The sequence below is a fragment of the Coregonus lavaretus genome (assembly GCF_964263955.1).
Source record: "Coregonus lavaretus genome assembly, chromosome: 39".
NCBI lineage: Eukaryota > Metazoa > Chordata > Actinopteri > Salmoniformes > Salmonidae > Coregonus > Coregonus lavaretus.
Genome location: NC_140026.1, coordinates 16,148,324 through 16,170,263, shown reverse-complemented (window position 1 = coordinate 16,170,263; position 21,940 = coordinate 16,148,324). Strand labels below are relative to the sequence as shown.

The window sequence follows — 21,940 nt, the reverse complement described above, 5'->3', positions numbered from 1 at the left end:
ATAACCTGCGACCACCGGCGCCTCACGTCTCTTACATCATGATTATGACTGAGTACCGGCGAATTATGGCCATTAATATTTATCCCAACCGAACTGAAGTGTCTATAATTAAACAGGGGCTCTCAATATTCATGTGTATGGGAAGTAGGCTGGACGCTAAAACGTACGCACAGATAACCCGCCGGCTTGGCAGTCAAGATGATTCCACGAAAGTTTGTGACATATTATGAATGGAGTCGGCTGGCTGGAGTGGAATCAGTGGTGTCAGAGTTGTGTGGATTGTATTAATATGACAGGTTGAGAGTTGATGATGAGGGTACTTATAGGTGCTAATAAGACATCTATGAATCATGATGGACCATATGATCTTGTTAGAGCAGTTAAAGTTAATTTGAAGCTTAGTTCAAGAGAGACTACCCCGTGTAACTTTAAGTACAATTAAATAATATATATTTAAAATAATATATAAGCAAACATTTTATTATTATTATTGTCACTTTAGTCTGGAAATGCAGAAAATATTGGATCCACTTTTTGTACATTGGATCCACTTTTTGTACATTTGATAAATCGAATGATTGTTTCTGATTCTTAGCCTTACAGTGGAGGAGCACATCTACTTCTACTCCAGATTAAAGGGACGAAGCCGAGATGAAGTGAAAACAGAGATGGACCAAATGATCAAGGATGTCGGGCTGCCACACAAACGCAAGGAACTTGCCAAGAACCTGTCAGGTGCGTGTGTCCAGGGAATATAATCATGCACAAATGTAGCTTTATATAACATTTTCATTAGGTAACTCTGTCCCCTAGCCACCACTTGTCAAACTGTGAGTGCACGCGTGCGTGTGGAAATGCAGTTGTATAATCCATTGTCTGGGGGGCAAAAAATATGCTTGATAAATTGGCTCCAGTCATGGATTGCATGTGAACAAAATCACTGAAATATGACATTCAAGGTTAATCTAGTCTGACATTTCCACTACATTAGCACAACACAGGACACATTCACAACAGCTCCCAGAGTGTCAGCATGGGCTGTTCTGTGTCAGGTTTCCATCCAACCTTTTTAATGCAAGGAAAGTACATGTCAGATAAAAATGTCACGACAGGCCTGATGGCCTGATGGAAAGTCATTATCCTGATACACTATCAGGTTTCTTCACAATTTGTGTATCTGGTTGTTATCAAATCAAATGTTATTTGTCACATAACATGCAACGAGTGTAGACTTTACTGTGAAATGCTTGCTTACGAGCCCTCCCCAACGATGCAGATTTAGAAAATAATAATACAAATAAAAATAGTAACACGAGAGGAATAAAATACACAAGAATGAAGCTACAGTGGGGAAAAAAAGTATTTAGTCAGCCACCAATTGTGCAAGTTCTTCCACTGAAAAAGATGAGAGAGGCCTGTAATTTTCATCATAGGTACACGTCAACTATGACAGACAAAATGAGAAAAAAAAATCCAGAAAATCACATTGTAGGATTTTTTATGAATTTATTTGCAAATTATGGTGGAAAATAAGTATTTGGTCAATAACAAAAGTTTCTCAATACTTTGTTATATACCCTTTGTTGGCAATGACACAGGTCAAACGTTTTCTGTAAGTCTTCACAAGGTTTTCACACACTGTTGCTGGTATTTTGAGCCCATTCCTCCATGCAGATCTCCTCTAGAGCAATGATGTTTTGGGGCTGTCGCTGGGCAACACAGACTTTCAACTCCCTCCAAAGATTTTCTATGGGGTTGAGATCTGGAGACTGGCTAGGCCACTCCAGGACCTTGAAATGCTTCTTACGAAGCCACTCCTTCGTTGCCCGGGCAGTGTGTTTGGGATCATTGTCATGCTGAAAGACCCAGCCACGTTTCATCTTCAATGCCCTTGCTGATGGAAGGAGGTTTTCACTCAAAATCTCACGATACATGGCCCCATTCATTCTTTCCTTTACACGGATCAGTCGTCCTGGTCCCTTTGCAGAAAAACTGCCCCAAAGCATGATGTTTCCACCCCCATGCTTCACAGTAGGTATGGTGTTCTTTGGATGCAACTCAGCATTCTTTGTCCTCCAAACACGACGAGTTGAGTTTTTACCAAAAAGTTATATTTTGGTTTCATCTGACCATATGACATTCTCCCAATCCTCTTCTGGATCATCCAAATGCACTCTAGCAAACATCAGACGGGCCTGGACATGTACTGCTTAAGCAGGGGGACACGTCTGGCACTGCAGGATTTGAGTCCCTGGCGGCGTAGTGTGTTACTGATGGTAGGCTTTGTTACTTTGGTCCCAGCTCTCTGCAGGTCATTCACTAGGTCCCCCCGTGTGGTTCTGGGATTTTTGCTCACCGTTCTTGTGATCATTTTGACCCCACGGGGTGAGATCTTGCGTGGAGCCCCAGATCGAGGGAGATTATCAGTGGTCTTGTATGTCTTCCATTTCCTAATAATTGCTCCCACAGTTGATTTCTTCAAACCAAGCTGCTTACCTATTGCATATTCAGTCTTCCCAGCCTGGTGCAGGTCTACAATTTTGTTTCTGGTGTCCTTTGACAGCTCTTTGGTCTTGGCCATAGTGGAGTTTGGAGTGTGACTGTTTGAGGGTGTGGACAGGTGTCTTCTATACTGATAACAAGTTCAAACAGGTGCCATTAATACAGGTAACGAGTGGAGGACAGAGGAGCCTCTTAAAGAAGAAGTTACTGGTCTGTGAGAGCCAGAAATCTTGCTTGTTTGTAGGTGACCAAATACTTATTTTCCACCATAATTTGCAAATAAATTCATTAAAAATCCTACAATGTGATTTTCTGGATTTCTTTCTCTCAATTTGTCTGTCATAGTTGACGTGTACCTATGATGAAAATTACAGGCCTTTCTCATCTTTTTAAGTGGGAGAACTTGCACAATTGGTGGCTGACTAAATACTTTTTTTCCCCACTGTATATACAGGGAGTACCAGTACCAGATCAATGTGAAGGGGTACGAGGTATTTGAGGTAGATATGTACATGAAGGCAGGGTAAAGTCATGTGTGGTTCAGTTGGTAGAGCATGGCGCTTGCAACGCCAGGGTTGTGGGTTCGATTCCCACAGGGGACCAGTATGAAAACGGATGCACTCACTACTGTAAGTCGCTCTGGATAAGAGTGTCTGCTAAATGACTAAAATGTAAGTGATAGATAATAATAATACGGTATTTGAGGTAGATATGTAAATGAAGGCAGGGTAAAGTGAATATGCATCAGGATAGATAATAATCATAATAATAATAAGGTATTTAAGGTAGATGTGTATATAAAGGCAGGGTAAAGTGACTAGGCATCAGGATAGATAATAATAATAATAATAATAATAATAATAAGGTATTTAAGGTAGATGTGTATATAAAGGCAGGGTAGTGACTAGGCATCAGGATAGATAATAATAAGGTATTTGAGGTAGCCTGAGGGCACACACTTACTTAGTGTGCTGTGAAATATGTTATGAATATATTGTAATGTTTTTAAAAATGTATAACTGCCTTAATTTTGCTGGACCCCAGGAAGAGTAGCTGCTCGCTTGGCAACAGCTAATGGGGATCCATAATAAATACAAATTCAAATAAAAATAGTGTGTGTGTGTCATCTGCGGTCAGTAATGGTATGATATTCACACTGGCAGTAACATTGTCGATCAATAGTATAATTGTTTAATGTACTTGTTCTATCTTTAACAAAATGTCAAACTGACCATAAGCTACAGTACATACCTTGCCATTCTATGACAGTGTTTTCCTATTCTTATTGAGAAAGACACCTGGTGGTTTTGATTTCAACCAAAAGCGTAACCTTTATGAAGGGAAAAAGCTGACAAACTGTAAGTGATATCAAGACCAACCCTCAAAGAAATTGATCAGAATGAACACAGATATGCTTTTGAAATGTCAAAATTGATCAGGCCTATTCTTTGAGGGCCACTGTAAATGCTAGTTTTAATTTCAGTCTTTGGGTTCTCGTTTCTTCCCTGTATCGATCAATAAGGTCATTGATTAGCTAGGAAGTCCACACACCTGGTTTTCAGGTCTATATCTGACAAATTTTAAAGGAAATAAATAAAACCTGAAGACACTGTGGCCCCACTGCATGGATCTGAAATGATTGGATCATTTTACACAATATGGTTACCCTATGAGAGGGCAAGGTGGAGAAACCGAATCCAGGAGCTAGGGGCCAGAGGTTGATTTGGAACTGGGCCTGTATGTTCTCTCAAGGGCACAAAAAGTCCTATTTTAATCGTACCTATTTACCTATACCTATCCAATTCATTAAGATCCACCACGCAAGTGTCTAGGGTGTAGAGGCCAGAGGTCGATTTGGAATTGGGGATGTGTGTCCTTTGAAGGGGGCAGAAAGTGTGTCCTTTGAAGGGAGCAGAAAGTGTGTCCTTTAAAGGAGGCAGAAAGTGACCAAATGTGAACTGTGTCCTCTCTCAGGGGGAATGCAGAGGAAATTGTCGGTAGCAATCGCATTCGTGGGAGGGTCCAAAATCGTCATCCTGGATGAACCCACAGCGGGGGTGGACCCATACGCCCGGAGGGGGATATGGGAACTACTGTTGAAGTACAAACAAGGTATGGGATCTGTCGGTTGAATGCCAAACCACTCTGTTGAGCTCCAAAGTCAATAGACAATGTATGATGTTGTTTGGAGTGTCGACTTTAAGTATTTATTATGGGTCTTCTCTATGGACACATTTCTCAGATATGGCCAAGGTACTTCAGCTTATAGGAATATCCAAAGTTAAATGCATTAAAAACATCCAGAATGACATTATTATTATTTAATTTTTTAATGAAAAAATTAAGGTAGATCATTTGGCTGTTGGAGAGCCCCCGCAAGTTTGTGAACTATTTTTTAAATTAGCATTTAATTTATTTAGTTTTAAAGACTATTTTTCTGTTATGCTTTTGTTTGGGGCGGCAATGACACAGCTGTCTTCCCAGTCTACAGTATTGTCATGGAGACCGATAATGTTGACTAGATGACAGCAATAATAAGGCATGGAGACTCATCCAATTCGATGGGACAGTTAAAAGGCTCTTTAATTGTTGGCATATTCAATCGCTTGTCACTTTCTGGGATGCACTTTTGCCTGTTTGCCCAATGACTGAAAGGCAAGACATAGACAATATAATAACACATTTCCAAGATGTCTAAATGTTTAATGTGCATCGAGCCGCATTTCACCCTTGCTATGTCATTAGCAGTGTTCTTTACCTAATCAAGTCCGATCCAGAGCTTGAGAACTATTGTTTAATGAGAACATTCACATCCATACTAGTTACGTGTCATACTGTATCATGTCTTATTGGCACTACACTGTTAGTAGTGTTGCTAAAGTTTATCACTGGAACGAATTGCATTGAGAGTATATTTGTTTGAAACCAAAGCCAAGGTGATATATTGCATTTTTCACTTCCTTGATTAAGTGCTTGGGTCTTAAACTTAAGAGTAACTCAGACATTTGCGTAAGTTACAGATTTTGGCCCTTAATTCTTGATTGTTCAAATGATTTGAAGGACAGAAATGCTAGTGCTATGCTGATTGTTTTTCCAGGAAATGGCGTCATCAGATTCTCAAATGTTCCCATTGGTCAGTCTCAGTGTTATTGATAGCAAGTAACTGACACCTTTGACATAGTTGAAGCTCTGAAGTAGCCAAACTTGTAACATATATGCACTGTAGCTAGTTAATTAGAACATCAATTCTATGTTCTGTGTTCAATAGACACTAATGAGGTCCCTATAGGAATACATCACATTTCCGCCTCCGTTTATTCCTCTGAAGATCTCTTACACTCTGTAAAAGATGTTTGATGATATGACCTGCATGGATAATTTGGTTGCTGATCTATGTTCTTTCTAGTTTACTTCTAAAACATAGTTATGGGGATCTAATACGTGCCAATTAAACTCATGTGCTGAAAGCACTTGACATTCCCCAATTTGAACTGTAGATGTGTTAACATGTGTCAAATAGTTGGGTAGGCGAGAGCAGGGAGAGAGTGTAATCACAGTGTGGAGGAGTTCTTAAAGAACAACAAAATGCACCAATTAAGAAAAACAAGATTTCAGTCTTGGGGGCTGTGATTTGATGTGGCAGTTACTGATGTTTGTGCCCATGAGACACCATAGGAACAAAGCCAGTATTACTTCCTCAAAATAGTCAGAATGAACCTAAGATATACTACATTACCAAAAGTATGTGGACATCTGCTCGTCGAATATCTCATCCCAAAATCATGGGCGTTAATATGGATTTGATCCCACCTTTGCTGCTATAACAGCCTCCACTCTTCTGGGAAGGCTTTCCACTAGATGTTGGAACATTGCTGCGGGGACTTGCTTCCATTCAGCCACAAGAGCATTAGTGAGGTCGGGCACTGATGTTGGGCGATTAGGCCTGGCTCGCAGTCGGCGTTCCAATTCATCCCAAAGGTGTTCGATGGGGTTGAGGTCAGGTCTCTGTGCAGGCCAGTCAAGTACTTCCACACTGATCTCGACAAACCATTTCTGTATGGACTTCGCGTTGTGCCCAGGGGGCATTGTCATGCTGAAACAGGAAAGGGCCTTCCCCAAACTGTAGCCACAAAGTTTGAAGGACAGAATCGTCTAGTATGTCATTGTATGCTGTAGCATTAATATTTCCCTTCACTGGAACTAAGGGGCCTAGCCTGAACCATGAAAAACAACCCCAGACCATTATTCCTCCTACACCAAACTTGACAGTTGGCATTATGTATTCAGGCAGGTAGCGTTCTCCTGGCATCTGCCAAACCCAGATTTTTCCGTCGGACTGCCAGATGGTGAAGCGTGATTCATCACTCCAGAGAACGCATTTCCAATGCTCCGGAGTCCAATGGTGGCGAGCTTTACACCACTCCAGCCGTTGCTTGGCTTTGCGCATGGTGAACTCAGGCTTGTGTGCGGCTGCTCGGCCATGGAAACTCATTTCTTGTGCTTATGTTGCATCCAGAGGCAGTTTGGAACTCGGTAGTGAGTGTTGCAACCGAGGACAGACGATTTTTATGCGTTATGCGCTTCAGCACTCGGCGGTCCCGTTCTGTGAGCTTGTGTGGCCTACCAATTCGTGGCTGAGCCGTTGTTGCTCCTAGACATTTCCACTTCACAATAACAGCACTTACAGTTGACCCGGGCAGCTCTAGGTGGCATCCTATGACGGTGTCACCTTGAAAGTCACTGAGCTCTTCAGTAAGGCCATTCTACTGTTTGTCTATGGCAACTGCATGGCTGTGTGCTCGATTTTATACACCTGTCAGCAACGGGTGTGTCTGAAGTAGCCAAATCCACTAATTTGAAGGGTTGTCCACATACTTTTGTATATACAGTTGAAGTCGGAAGTTTACATACACCTTAGCCAAATACATTTAAACTCAGTTTTTCACAATTCCTGACATTTAATCCTAGTAAAAATTCTCTGTTTTAGGTTAGTTAGGATCACCACTTTATTTTAAGAATGTGAAATGTCAGAATAATAGTAGAGAAAATGATTTATTTCAGCTTTTATTTCTTTAATCACATTCCCAGTGGGTCAGAAGTTTACATACACTCAATTAGTATTTGGTAGCATTGCCTTTAAATTGTTTAACTTGGGTCAAACATTTCAGGTAGCCTTCCCCAAACTTCCCACAATAAGTTGGGTGAATTTTGGCCCATTCCTCCTCACAGAGCTGGTGTAACTGAGTCAGGTTTGTAGGCCTCCTTGCTCGCACATGCTTTTTCAGTTCTGCCCACACATTTTCTATAGGATTGAGGTCAGGGCTTTGTGATGGCCACTCCAATACCTTGACTTTGTTGTCCTTAAGCCATTTTGCCACAAATTTGTAAGTATGCTTGTGGTCGTTGTCCATTTGGAAGACCCATTTGTGACCAAGCTTTAACTTCCTGACTGATGTCGTGAGATGTTGCTTCAATATATCCATATAATTTTCCTTCCTCATGATGCCATCTATTTTGTGAAGTGCACCAGTCCCTCCTGCAACAAAGCACCCCCACAGTATGATGCTGACACCCCATGCTTCACGGTTGGGATGGTGTTCTTTGGCTTGCAAGTACCCCCTTTTTTCTCCGAACATTACCATGTTCATTATGGCCAAACAGTTCTATTTTTGTTAAATCAGACCAGAGGACATTTCTCCAAAAAGTACGATCTTTTTCCCCATGTCTTTTTTATGGTGGTTTTGGAGCAGTGGCTTCTTCCTTGCTGAGCGGCCTTTCAGGTTATGTCGATATAGGACTCGTTTTACTGTGGATATAGATACTTTTGTACATGTTTCCTCCAGCATCTTCACAAGTTCCTTTGCTGTTGTTCTGGGATTGATTTGCACTTTTCGCACCAAAGTATGTTCATGTCTAGGAGACAGAACGCGCCTCCTTCCTGAGCGGTATGACGGCTGCGTGGTCCCATGGTGTTTATACTTGCGTATTATTGTCTGTACAGATGAACGTGGAACTTTTAGGTGTTTGGAAATTGCTCCCAAGGATGAACCAGACTTTTGGAGGTCAAAATTTTTTTTTCTGAGGTCTTGGCTGATTTCTTTTGATTTTCCCATGATGTCAAGCAAAGAGGCACTGAGTTTGAAGGTAGGCCTTGAAATACATCCACAGGTACACCTCCAATTGTCTCAAATTATGTTAATTTGCCTATCAGAAGCTTCTAAAGCCATGGCATCATTTTCTAGAATTTTCCAAGCTGTTTAAAGGCACAGTCAACTTAGTGTATCTAAACTTCTGACCCACTTGAGTTGTGATACAGTGAATTATAAGTGAAATAATCTGTCTTCAAACAATTGTTGGAAAAATCACTTGTGTCATGCACAAAGTAGATGTCCTAACCAACTTGCCAAAACTATAGTTTGTTAACAATACATTTGTGGAGTGGTTGAAAAACGAGTTTTAATGACTCCAACCTAAGTGTATCTAAACTTCCGACTTCAACTGTATATAGTCTAATTTAAGAAATCTGTAATTAAGTTTGCTATTTTTGCAGAGGAAGTTTTAGTCACGCAATTTTGCATCTAGCTAAGATATTTTGTGCACTATTTGTCAAGTAAAAAAATTAAGACATTGTCTCATGTAAACAAAACCAGATCCGCTGTGCTGCTGGGCAGGTCGGTCTCACCCTCTTTGTTCTGTGGTCGAATTTGATAGAGCGCAATCCCTGCAGCTGTGTATCCCGTGTTAGTGGGCAAGTGAGCATTGTCGAAATCAAAACTCAACTCTCAAGTAAGTCATGACCAACTCACTTACAAAACTCAGATTTGGACGAGACTGACTTTATGAACAAAATGATCCTATTTACACTTTTTAGTCAATTTTGACACTAGAATACATTTTTCGGACTAATATCGATGCCACATAGGCCGCTTTCTATCAGAGAAGTTGTTTATTGCCTTTAGTTGTGCTTCAAAGTTTAACTCGGGAGTACATTAAATAGCATGTGCTGATATTACAGCTTACTGTTACACATTATACATTTGGTTAAAGCTTAATGCCTTAGCAGTGAAATATGTTGTCATATTTAGGCGAGGATATAGTTGACACAAGGTTTGGTAAGGATAGTGGATGATGTTTTAAGTTGCATTTGATCACTTGGGGAAACAATAGCATTTATGCCATATAGAGAATGCTAGAGAATAATTAGTGCGTATCTAATGCTGTAGCCTGCAGTGTGTTTTGAATTAAGGTGATGAATCATTGAGATTAGACAAATGTTCTAAGCATAAATCAAAAAGCATAAACAAAAGGCATTTTAGGAAAATTAGGCATTTATGAATGAAATTAGGCTGAATGAAATGCCTCGTCTCCCACACTTTTTTTAATAATCAAGTCAGTTATCAAAATAATCACTGTGATGTCACATTGCCTTGCAAATGAATCCTACTATCACCGATATCACAACCGCAAACCAATTCATAGGTTATTTCATGACTAATTTGTTTTGTAGCTGCTTATGTATACAGAATGTCATTTCATACAGCAGCTCCCCTGTTGACAAATTACGAAATACAGTATCAGAACAAATGAATCCCCTGTTGACAAATTACGAAATACAGTATCAGAACAAATGAATCCCCAGTTGACAAATGACGTAATACAGTATCAGAACAAATGAATCCCCTGTTGACAAATTACGTAATACAGTATCAGAACAAATGAATCCCCTGTTGACAAATTACGTAATACAGTATCAGAACAAATGAATCCCCTGTTGACAAATTACGTAATACAGTATCAGAACAAATGAATCCCCTGTTGACAAATTACGTAATACAGTATCAGAACAAATTAATCCCCTGTTGACAAATTACGTAATACAGTATCAGAACAAATTAATCCCCTGTTGACAAATTACGTGATACAGTATCAGAAAAATTTATTTCAAACGTTAGCGCAGTAGTGTAAGTGATCTGTTGGTGTTGACATACCGTTCCATCAGAAAGTATTCACACCCCTTGACTTTGTCCACATTTTGTTGTGTTAAAGCCTTATTTAAAATGGGTTAAATTGAGATTTTGTGTCACTGGCATACACACAATACCCCATCATCTCAAAGTGGAATTATGTTCTTAGACATTTTTACAAATTAATACAAAATGAAAAGCTGAAATGTCTTTAGTCAATCATTATTCAACCCCTTTGTTATGGCAAGCCTAAATAAGTTCAGGAGTACAAATTTGCTTAACAAGTCACATAATAAGTTACATGGACTCACTCTGTGTACAATAATAGTGTTTAACATGATTAAGTGCAAGTCATGTTTCTAAACGTAGTCCCTTGAAAGCGAAACTTCACAATTTGTCACATATTCATCATCTCTTGCACCACCCCAAAATCAACATACTGTATGTGAAAATGTCGCGTTTCTGTGCCAAATATACACTGGAGTTGGTTACCAAGGCGATATTGAATGTTCCTGAGTGGTCTTATTACAGTTTTGACTTAAATCGTCTTGAAAATCTAAGGCAAGACTTAAATGTCTGTCTACCAATGATCAACAACCAACTTGACAGAACTTGAAGAATTTTTAAAGGAATCATGTGCAAATATTGTAAAATCCAGGTGTGCAAAGCTCTTAGAGACATACCCAGAAAGACTCACATCTGTAATCGCTGCCAAAGGTGATTCTAGCATGTATTAACTCAGGAGTGTGAATACTTAAAAACATGTTTTCACTTTGTCATTATGGAGTATTGTGTGATTTGTATTTTATTTAATCCATGTTGAATTCAGGCTGTAACACAACAAAATATGGAATAAGTCAAGGGATATGAATACTTTCTGAAGGCACTGTACAAGTCACATCCAATCCTATTGAATCAACTCAACGTTGATTTGTCATATGCACAGGGAACAGTGTAGTGAACACAGTTAAATGAAACGCTTACTTGCAAGCTCTCCTTGCGAACAGTGCAATAGCTATAAAAACGTTCAAATAAAAATATAATAAGAAAACACAATACGAGTATAATAGAGCGTAAAAAACATGCAGTTAAAAATATATATATATAATACTATATATACATACAGTGGGGAGAACAAGTATTTGATACACTGCTGATGTTGCAGGTTTTCCTACTTACAAAGCATGTAGAGGTCTGTAATTTTTATCATAGGTACACTTCAACTGTGAGAGACGGAATCTAAAACAAAAATCCAGAAAATCACATTGTATGATTTTTAAGTAATTCATTTGCATTTTATTGCATGACATAAGTATTTGATACATCAGAAAAGCAGAACTTAATATTTGGTACAGAAACCTTTGTTTGCAATTACAGAGATCATACGTTTCCTGTAGGTCTTGACCAGGTTTGCACACACTGCAGCAGGGATTTTGGCCCACTCCTCCATACAGATCTTCTCCAGATCCTTCAGGTTTCGGGGCTGTCGCTGGGCAATACGGACTTTCAGCTCCCTCCAAAGATTTTCTATTGGGTTCAGGTCTGGAGACTGGCTAGCCCACTCCAGGACCTTGAGATGCTTCTTATGGAGCCACTCCTTAGTTGCCCTGTCTGTGTGTTTCGGGTCGTTGTCATGCTGGAAGACCCAGCCACGACCCATCTTCAATGCTCTTACTGAGGGAAGGAGGTTGTTGGCCAAGATCTCGCGATACATGGCCCCATCCATCCTCCCCTCAATACGGTGCAGTCGTCCTGTCCCCTTTGCAGAAAAGCATCCCCAAAGAATGATGTTTCCACCTCCATGCTTCACGGTTGGGATGGTGTTCTTGGGGTTGTACTCATCCTTCTTCTTCCTCCAAACACGGTGAGTGGAGTTTAGACCAAAAAGCTCTATTTTTGTCTCATCAGACCACATGACCTTCTCCCATTCCTCCTCTGGATCATCCAGATGGTCATTGGCAAACTTCAGACGGGCCTGGACATGCGCTGGCTTGAGCAGGGGGACCTTGCGTGCGCTGCAGGATTTTAATCCATGACGGCGTAGTGTGTTACTAATGTTTTTCTTTGAGACTGTAGTCCCAGCTCTCTTCAGGTCATTGACCAGGTCCTGCCGTGTAGTTCTGGGCTGATCCCTCATCTTCCTCATGATCATTGATGCCCCACGAGGTGAGATCTTGCATGGAGCCCCAGACCGAGGGTGATTGACCGTCATCTTGAACTTCATCCATTTTCTAATAATTGCGCCAACAGTTGTTGCCTTCTCACCAAGCTGCTTGCCTATTGTCCTGTAGCCCATCCCAGCCTTGTGCAGGTCTACAATTTTATCCCTGATGTCCTTACACAGCTCTCTGGTCTTGGCCATTGTGGAGAGGTTGGAGTCTGTTTGATTGAGTGTGTGGACAGGTGTCTTTTATACAGGTAACGAGTTCAAACAGGTGCAGTTAATACAGGTAATGAGTGGAGAACAGGAGGGCTTCTTAAAGAAAAACGAACAGGTCACTGAGTCGGAATTCTTACTGGTTGGAGGTGATCAAATACTTATGTCATGCAATAAAATGCAAATTAATTACTTAAAAATCATACAATGTGATTTTCTGGATTTTTGTAGGAAAACCTGCAAAATCGGCAGTGTATCAAATACTTGTTCTCCCCACTGTATATATTTTATTTTGTATATGCTGTAAATAGTGTAAATAGGAATATGTGTATACACAGTAAATACAGTAGTTATCTAAGCATTTACACGTAGGAAGTTTTTTAGCTGAGAGAGATGCGTTTTACTGGGGTGGAGGTGCAGTAAGAGAGACACTCCACCATTGTGATATAACTCAACACTCTCAAAACACTAAGAAACCCTATCCTTCCAACTCATCAGTAACTTCCTGCTTTCTCAACTGAAATGTTCTATGTAGATTGGATAAACAGAACACTCTCTTTAGATACAGCCGGTTTGAAGTAAAAGATGTAGAAAACCCCAAACTAAGTGCAAGTCATGTTTCTAAACGTAGTCCCTTAAAAGCGAAATGTCACCATTTTTCATCTTCATATTCATCATCTCCTGCACCACCCCAAAATCAACATACTGTATGTGAAAATGTCGCGTTTCTGTGTTTTGTAGTAAAACATATAGAGAAAGATAAGTGTTTCCAATGACATTGTCAACGAATTAGTAGGAAATGCCTACTCACAGTTGGTCAAAATCACACGATGCACACCGGTGATGTCATTGGAAACACTAATCTTCCTCTGTCTTTGCTAAGGAGTGTGGTGAATGTCAGTCTTATTTAGTGGTTTAGTAATACGATAACTGTATTAACACGCAACACTTCAGGCAGATTTTCTGTTTCTCATTGAGTGAAACAGGTAAAGCTCAGGTACTGTTCAGGTGTAAATAGTTTCCACATCATTGATCTAGGTAGTACGGAATCCATATTAGGAATATTATCATTCCTCAGACCTCACCCTTCACCTAGTCAAGTTTGACGCTTGACTAGTGCAGGGTTTGGACTTGACTAGACGAGGGGTTGAGGAGGGGTGACGATTGACTAGTTTAGAGTTAAGAAGACAGGGTGATGGGTGATGTCTGAGGAGGAGTGAACATTTTCTGAATATGGATTGGTCAATTAGGGTTCAGCCTCGGCATAGCAGTACGATGTGCTTACTTTAGCCTAAGTATACACACCTAATTGTGCTTAGCAATTAACAATATCTTGCAGCTGTTAAACTGCATGAAAGTCTGCATCCCTCCATTTGATGTACAGTGCCTTGCAAAGGTATTCATCCCCCTTGGCGTTTTTCCTATTTTGTTGCATTACAACCTGTAATTTACATGGATTTTTATTTGGATTTCATGTAATAGACATACACAAAATAGTCCAAATTGGTGAAGTGAAATGAAAAAAATAACTTGTTTCAAAAAATTCTAAATAAATAACGGAAAAGTGGTGCGTGCATATGTATTCACCCCCTTTGCTATGAAGCCCCTAAATAAGATCTGGTGCAACCAATTACCTTCAGAAGTCACATAATTAGTTAAATAAAGTTAACCTGTGTGCAATCTAAGTGTCACATGATCTCAGTTATTATACACCTGTTCTGAAAGGCCCAGAGTCTGGAACACCACTAAGCAAGGGGCACCACCAAGCAAGCGGCACCATGAAGACCAAGGAGCTCTCCAAACAGGTCAGGGACAAAGTTGTGGAGAAGTACAGATCAGGGTTGGGTTATAAAAAAAATATCAGAAACTTTGAACATCCCACAGAGCACCAGTAAATCCATTATTAAAAAATGCAAAGAATATGGCACCACAACAAACCTGCCAAGAGAGGGCCGCCCACCAAAACTCACGGACCAGGGAAGGAGGGCATTAATCAGAGAGGCAACAAAGAGACCAAAGATAACGCTGAAGAAGCTGCAAATCTCCACAGCAGAGATTGGAGTATCTGTCCATAGGACCACTTTAAGCCGTACACTCCACAGAGCTGGGCTTTACAGAAGAGTGGCCAGAAAAAAAGCGATTGCTTAAAGAAAAAAATAAGCAAACACGTTTGGTGTTCGCCAAAAGGCATGGTGAGACTCCCCAAACATATGGAGGAAGGTACTCTGGTCAGATGAGACTAAACTTGAGCTTTTTGGCCATCAAGGAAAAATGCTATGTCTGGCGCAAACCCAACACCTCTCATCACTACGAGAACACCATCCCCACATGGTGGTGGCAGCATCATGCTGTGGGGATGTTTTTCATCGGCAGGGACTGGGAAAATTGTCAGAATTGAAGGAATGATAGATGGCGCTAAATACAGGGAAATTCTTGAGGGAAACCTGTTTCAGTCTTCCAGAGATTTGAGACTGGGACGGAGGTTCTCCTTCCAGCAGGACAATGACCCTAAGCATCCTACTAAAGCAACACTTGTGTGGTTTAAGGGGAAACATTTAAATGTCTTGGAATGGCCTAGTCAAAGCCCAGACCTCAATCCAATTGAGAATCTGTGGTATGACTTAAAGATTGCTGTACACCAGCGGAACTCATCCAACTTGAAGGAGCTGGAGCAGTTTTGCCTTGAAGAATGGGCAATAATCCCAGTGGCTAGATGTGCCAAGCTTATGGAGACATACCCCAAGAGACTTGCAGCTGTAATTGCTGCAAAAGGTGGCTCTACAAAGTATTGACTTTTGGGGTAGTGAATAGTTATTCACGCTCAAGTTTTCTATTTTTTTTGTCTTATTTTGCATCTTCAAAGTGGTAGGCATGTTGTGTATATCAAATGATACAAACCCCCCAAAAATCCATTTTAATTCCAGGTTGTAAGGCAACAAAATAGGAAAAATGCCAAGGGGGGTGAATACTTTCGCAAGCCACTGTAGGCCTAAAGGAAAACAGGATTTTAGCTCTCCGGTTTTCACCGGTACTATGTTGAATGTAGTCACAGCACAGGAGATGTACCTGTGTTTCCCACTACTTTGATCTATCACTTTGTGCTGTAATGCACCACAACACACCATAAATCAGTATACCTTTGTGGGCTGCACACCGACCAAACACATTTATTTTTCTCACAGCTCCCATCATCCAGTGTGTTTTTATTTTTTCTCCATGTAAACCAAGGCAATTTCTTGAAAAATCAACAGTGAGCACAAACGGCCATGCAAAATGAGCCATGTCAGTAGTACTGAATCACTACCTGCTGCACTCCTCCCAATCTCCCCCTTCAAAGAACAGCACTTTTCCATACATTTAATACACATAAAAAGTGCATTTCGTCACATTTGGTAAAGTATAAACACAACTGTAGCCACCTCCCATCATCATTCTGGAGGCATTTTTTATGACAGTGTTACTAGTTAACTATCTTGCTACTTCAGGGAGAAACAATCTGTTTGGAAAATGTAGATATATAGTAAACAGTACTGGAGACACCTTACAGTTTTGGATACAGCATCTTGTTTGCTAGCAATGAGATTTGCGGTGGCTAATGTTACATCATTATTTCCTCTTAAAATGTAAATATCCTGTTACCCTTCAATAAAGCCATTGCAACGCTAACCTTTAAAATCCTAAACTTCCTTGCATTTCAGAGTAGAAATTGGAGACAAGGGGTGTTTATGCTGTTTTGAAATGTGCCACAATCAACAATAACAGAGATGCATTTCAATGCTGCCACCATGCACGCTGTGAGCTAACGACATCAGCTAGATGACCATGCTGTGACTTCATCACAAATGTCATGCCTGCTTCCTGATTGACTAGGAATGTGCTAATTAGTATATTTTAGCTCAGGGTACATGATATAATCCGATCCTCCTTCTGTGAATAAGCAGGCTCCGGTGTCGTGTATAGATTCTCTGTGGTTGCCATTTGGTTTCACTCAAATATAACTTCCGCTGGCAAAAAAAGGAAACTGTGTTCAGAAACACGACAAAGGGACCGTTAGTAGATTTATTTAACCAGGCCTATGCATAGTTTTATGTTGGCTATATTGTATTCTATTTAGGTAGAAGTGTATGTAGTTGTTGTTTTCTATCTTGATTTGGAAGGAAGACTGGGATTGCAGAATTTGTCATTTATTCCAGATTGCCACCCACACTCAATCTTGTTGCTTTGAAGTACAGTATGAGTTTTAAACACAGAGGGGTGGACAATGAGGAAATAAGCATAAAACCACAATATGGAAACTTGGCTCAGTTCAAAGACTTTACATTTATTGTTTGTTTGGTGCAACTTTCTTTCTTTCTCAAAATGGGCCCCCAGAGCACTGACTCACACACATACACACACCGCCCCCCTACCACTCCAAATTGGGCTCATTGAGTGAAATCAATAGATTGGGTTTCTCCATCTCTCCCCCGCAGGTCGCACAATCATCCTCTCCACTCATCACATGGACGAGGCGGACATCTTGGGAGACCGCATTGCCATTATCTCTCACGGCAAGATGTGTTGCTACGGCTCCTCCCTGTTCCTGAAGAAATACTTTGGCAGTGGCTACTACCTCACTCTGGTCAAGGCCGGAGACAAGCAAATGACCAACCAGTGCACTGGAGCCGAGCAGGGCCAGGTGAAAGAGGTAAATGGAGGAGAGTGAAGTTGCCCCTAGACACTGATCTCGGTTCAGTTTTAAATTTTCCCCACCAATGGTTAAGGTTTGGAATAGGTGAGGGGAAGCTGATCCTAGATCTGTACCTAAGGGAAACATCACCCAGGAGCAAGGTTAATAATTTAAAGTGTGTGCTGCATTTTGCATTGATGTCTGTTTTGGGCCTAGGAAATGTTATGAATTGATAACTTATCGATATGATTTTTGAAAGTTGTGCTAACAGTTGAAATTGTTGAAGATCCAAAACATGCCCCCAGAATGATAAATAGTTCTCTATTTAGGAAATGATGGAGCTGGGTGAACTCCACACATGACATTTCAGTGTCAAAAATGGCAGATAAGCATGTGCTACCTAGCTAAAAATCACAACTTTTGTTTAATTTTTTTTGGCTGTGAGTTTTCACCTTAGTTTAATTTGATCACTGTGAGCTAAACCTGTATTTCCAAAGGAAACATACAACTCTGGTGCATATTTGCAATTGCCCATTCATAATGTCTGATCCCACATTGAACAACATCATGACACCAACCTATAATTCACCGATAATGGGGCATGTTCATTTGTTTGACTTTTTGCATCTGGGGGAAATCACTCCAATAGTAACCTCTAACACATATCAGCAACATTTGCCATGCAGTCCATTATCGACACGGTTCCTCTGACTTTCCAAAGTGATCTGACTTGTTGCCATCCCCTGTAATGATCTATGTTTAGTCTCCCCCAGCATGAGAATTGGCAGATACCTCTGTACTGGATGATACTAATTGTCTTAAGGGAGGGGGGAGTGGGATTCTTGATCTAGCTCCTTGCAGTGCCTTGCACAGTTCGTTTTAATCAATAGCAGCAAATGAACAAGATTCACTGATGCCTGCAGGGCTACAGCAATTACCATTAGTCTATAGGCTCTTTGTGGAGAGTGGAGTAATTTGTTAAAAAATAAATAAATAAATGAACAAAAAGACAAACACATTTTGCTAAGAGAGATCTAATGCTCCCCCAAAATGACATCGGTGCCAAGGACTTCTCATAAAAACAATAGTTCATGCTTCCCATTCTGTCCATTGACTGTAAAGTTAAGGCCAGGTACCACAGGGTGAAATGACATCTACTTATCAATTTTGAGGTTTTGGGGTATTTTGGTCCTTTAAAATCATTATTTTCAAAAAGTAAACATAAAATTGTCAAAAACTTGTTTAGCATACTACTACCATCATCAAAATGTCATGGATTTTAACTACTTTTACATGGATATACAGTGGGGTCCGAAAGTATTGACACCCTTGATAAAGATGAGCAATAATGACTGTATAAAATACATTTTTCAAATACTGACCTACATTGTATGCTCCAAGAAATTGGGAAACTATCTCATTTAATACTAATACAATTGCTCATAGAAATAGATTAAGTAATTTTTTTCCCCCTCAAAAAGGTAGGGGTAAAAATTATTGACAAAGATTCTTATAAAGTAGTCAAATGTTTAGTATTTGGTACCATATTCTTAGCACGCAATGACTACATCAAGCTTGTGACCCTACAAACTTGTTGGATGCATTTGCAGTAAAAAAAAATGTGTGTGTTTCATTTTTATTTTTTTTGACCAATAGAAATGAATGGTAAATACTGTATTGTGTCATTTTGGAGTAACTTTTATTGTAAATAAGAATAGAATATGTTTCTAACACTTATACATTAATGTGGATGCTACCATGATTACGGATAATCCAGAATAAATAGCGAATAATGATGAGTGAGAAAGTTACAGTGGGTCAACGATCATACCCCCAAGACATGCTAACCTCTCACCATTACCAATAACTCATGATAGGATGGTTGAGTGAATAATATGAAATATGAAATATGATCAGTGTCCATATTAGGACAGTCTCAGTAGGACTTCTTTCAATCTCAGCAGTCCTTCTTAGACCACAGTGGTGAGTTGATAGATATGATGAGTGAATTGTGAAGGTGATAATCAGTCTGAGAGCTCTACCGTGATGCAGCCTTTTTAATTTCTCTCTAATAGGAGACTGGTGAGTCATTGAGGAGAACCAGTCTGGATGAAGGGATCGCAAGCCAGAACTGGAGTAACTCTGAACCCACAGGTAGGACTAACACCACCTAAATACAATTTATCAACAGGATCCCCCTTAATAATGTATCCAAAATGTGTCATGTTTGTCCCTTGTGCTTCATTCACAAGTGCCATATACAGTATATATTACCTTGACTGTCATTGGAAATAATTAAATTGAAGGATGATTTTATGTTGTGTTTTTCCAAGTGTTCAAATCACTTAAACATTGTGGCGCAGTGGTCTAAGGCACTGCATCGCAGTGCTAGCTGTGCCACTAGAGATCCTGGTTGGAATCCAGGCTCTGTCGTAGCCGGCCGCGACCGGGAGACCCATGGGGCGGCGCACAATTGGCCCAGCGTCGTCCAGGGTATGGGAGGGAATGGCCGGCAGGGATGTAGCTCAGTTGGTAGAGCATGGCGTTTGCAACGCCAGGGTTGTGGGTTCGAAAATAATCTATGCACTCACTAACTGTAAGTCGCTCTGGATAAGAGCGTCTGCTAAATGACGTAAATGTAACTCACCACCACACATCAGCTTTAACAGAAAAGAGAGATAAAGAGTGGCCTGAGAGTCTGACAGGCTGTAGAATGTCATGTTGTGTGTGTGTGTGTGTGTGTGGCATGAATATATTGTCATGGCTTCATGACATTATTTTATTATTGTAAATTGTCAAAATAAAGGACAAAAATTATACTGTAATTCCATTTCAATACATCCATGTCATCCTTCCAGTAAGTCCTGTTTCTCTTCACCATGTAGAGCTCACAGATGTCAGTAAGCTGGTGCGTCGGCATGTTCCCGAGGCGGTGTTCCTGGAGAGCATCGGCCAGGAGATCACCTACATCCTTCCCTATGGTGGGGCCAAGGATGGCACCTTCGCGCTCCTCTTCAAAGAGCTGGACCTGAAGATGGCCGACATTGGTGTCACCAACTACGGCATCTCAGATACCACACTAGAGGAGGTATGAGGCGGTCGAGACACACACACACACACACACACACACACATACACGTTGCGCTCTCCTGAACTAGCCAAATGCTTAGTATGCCAAGGGTAGTGTTGGACTATGTAGGCAGGTGCATACCACCAAGTGAGTGTTGTCAAACACAACTAATATGTCTCAGACATTTTTGTCAGATGAAGAGGCCCTGCAGGCAGTGTGAATAATTCCTTTTCAACATCTCACATTCAGACACAACAAGGTTATTCAGGTGGTACCTTCTGCACATATTTACTTAAGGAAGGGAAATGAGATGTCAGTCCGTGGTATTTTCGATATTTTGTGTGTGTGTTTGTGTATGGTGTGTAATACAGAAGGAGGGAAGGAGGACTTTTTATCAGTGTAATGAAGATAGTCCTTGTTTTTTAATTACAGGAGTGGTGTTGATTATTTGTTTAAGACACACTTCACTTCAATGATGAAAAATGATGATAAAAAGCCATTTCATATTATGCTAATTATGCTGCGTTCCATCTCACAGATTTTCCTTAAAGTGGCGGAGGACACAGGTGTTGATGTGGAAATACCAGGTAAAATGACGGTTGAGTGTAATTTTGGGGGTTACAATGTAAACATTTTGTAAAATAGTTAATCGTGGACTGATTGTATGAAGTATCGACACAAACACTAGCATGTGGGGGCGTGCAAACACACACACACACTTGTGCACATACACACATCATTGAGTCTTCCATCTGCTTTGATTTTCAATGATTCTCTGTACTACATTGATTGAACTAGTATTTTGATTGATTATGCACTCATTTAGTTTAACTCAACAGCATGCTCCTTGTTTGGCTCAATTACCAAAGGACTTTGTTTTTCAACCTACAGCCAACCTTTGCTTTTTACCTCAAATCTTACAATTACTTAAAACCCCTGTTTTTGTAGGGTTTTCTGCTTTTACATACAGTAGTGTGTAGTGATGGGCACCGATATGGAATATTGATACGATATCAGTTTGTATTGGTTTTATTAAAAAAGCATTGCAACTGTGTGAATGTTCACTTTTCCTTTCACTTCAACGGCTCTTGAGAGTCCAGACAACTACTTGCTGATCGCCCATTGGGCCAGGTGTGAATCTTCTGGGAGCCTAAAACTACCCAACTAATTTTAATGCAATGGGAAGCCCATCCACCATGGATGTCCCAGGAAGAATAAACTGATATGACTATGTACCTAGATCATATCGATATCAGACGATATCAATATCATATCAAATGATTAATATTAGTGCCCACAGCTAGTAATAATACATTGTATATGCCACAATACAGGTTGCTATTCTTTCTGTATGGTAT

The 21,940-nt window shown here is 40.3% G+C and overlaps 1 protein-coding gene across 1 annotated transcript in view; it reads left to right on the top strand.

Annotated features, from left to right (window-relative positions):
* Positions 1 to 21,940, top strand: part of LOC311112981 (phospholipid-transporting ATPase ABCA1-like) — a 207,230-nt gene that overhangs the window by 82,472 nt on the left and 102,818 nt on the right. The window contains exons 20-25 of the mRNA XM_084156107.1: positions 596 to 735; positions 4,477 to 4,614; positions 17,316 to 17,530; positions 19,588 to 19,666; positions 20,398 to 20,600; positions 21,121 to 21,169. Coding sequence (XP_084012233.1) covers positions 596 to 735; positions 4,477 to 4,614; positions 17,316 to 17,530; positions 19,588 to 19,666; positions 20,398 to 20,600; positions 21,121 to 21,169 — 824 coding nt within the window. The remainder of the gene's footprint in view (positions 1 to 595; positions 736 to 4,476; positions 4,615 to 17,315; positions 17,531 to 19,587; positions 19,667 to 20,397; positions 20,601 to 21,120; positions 21,170 to 21,940) is intronic.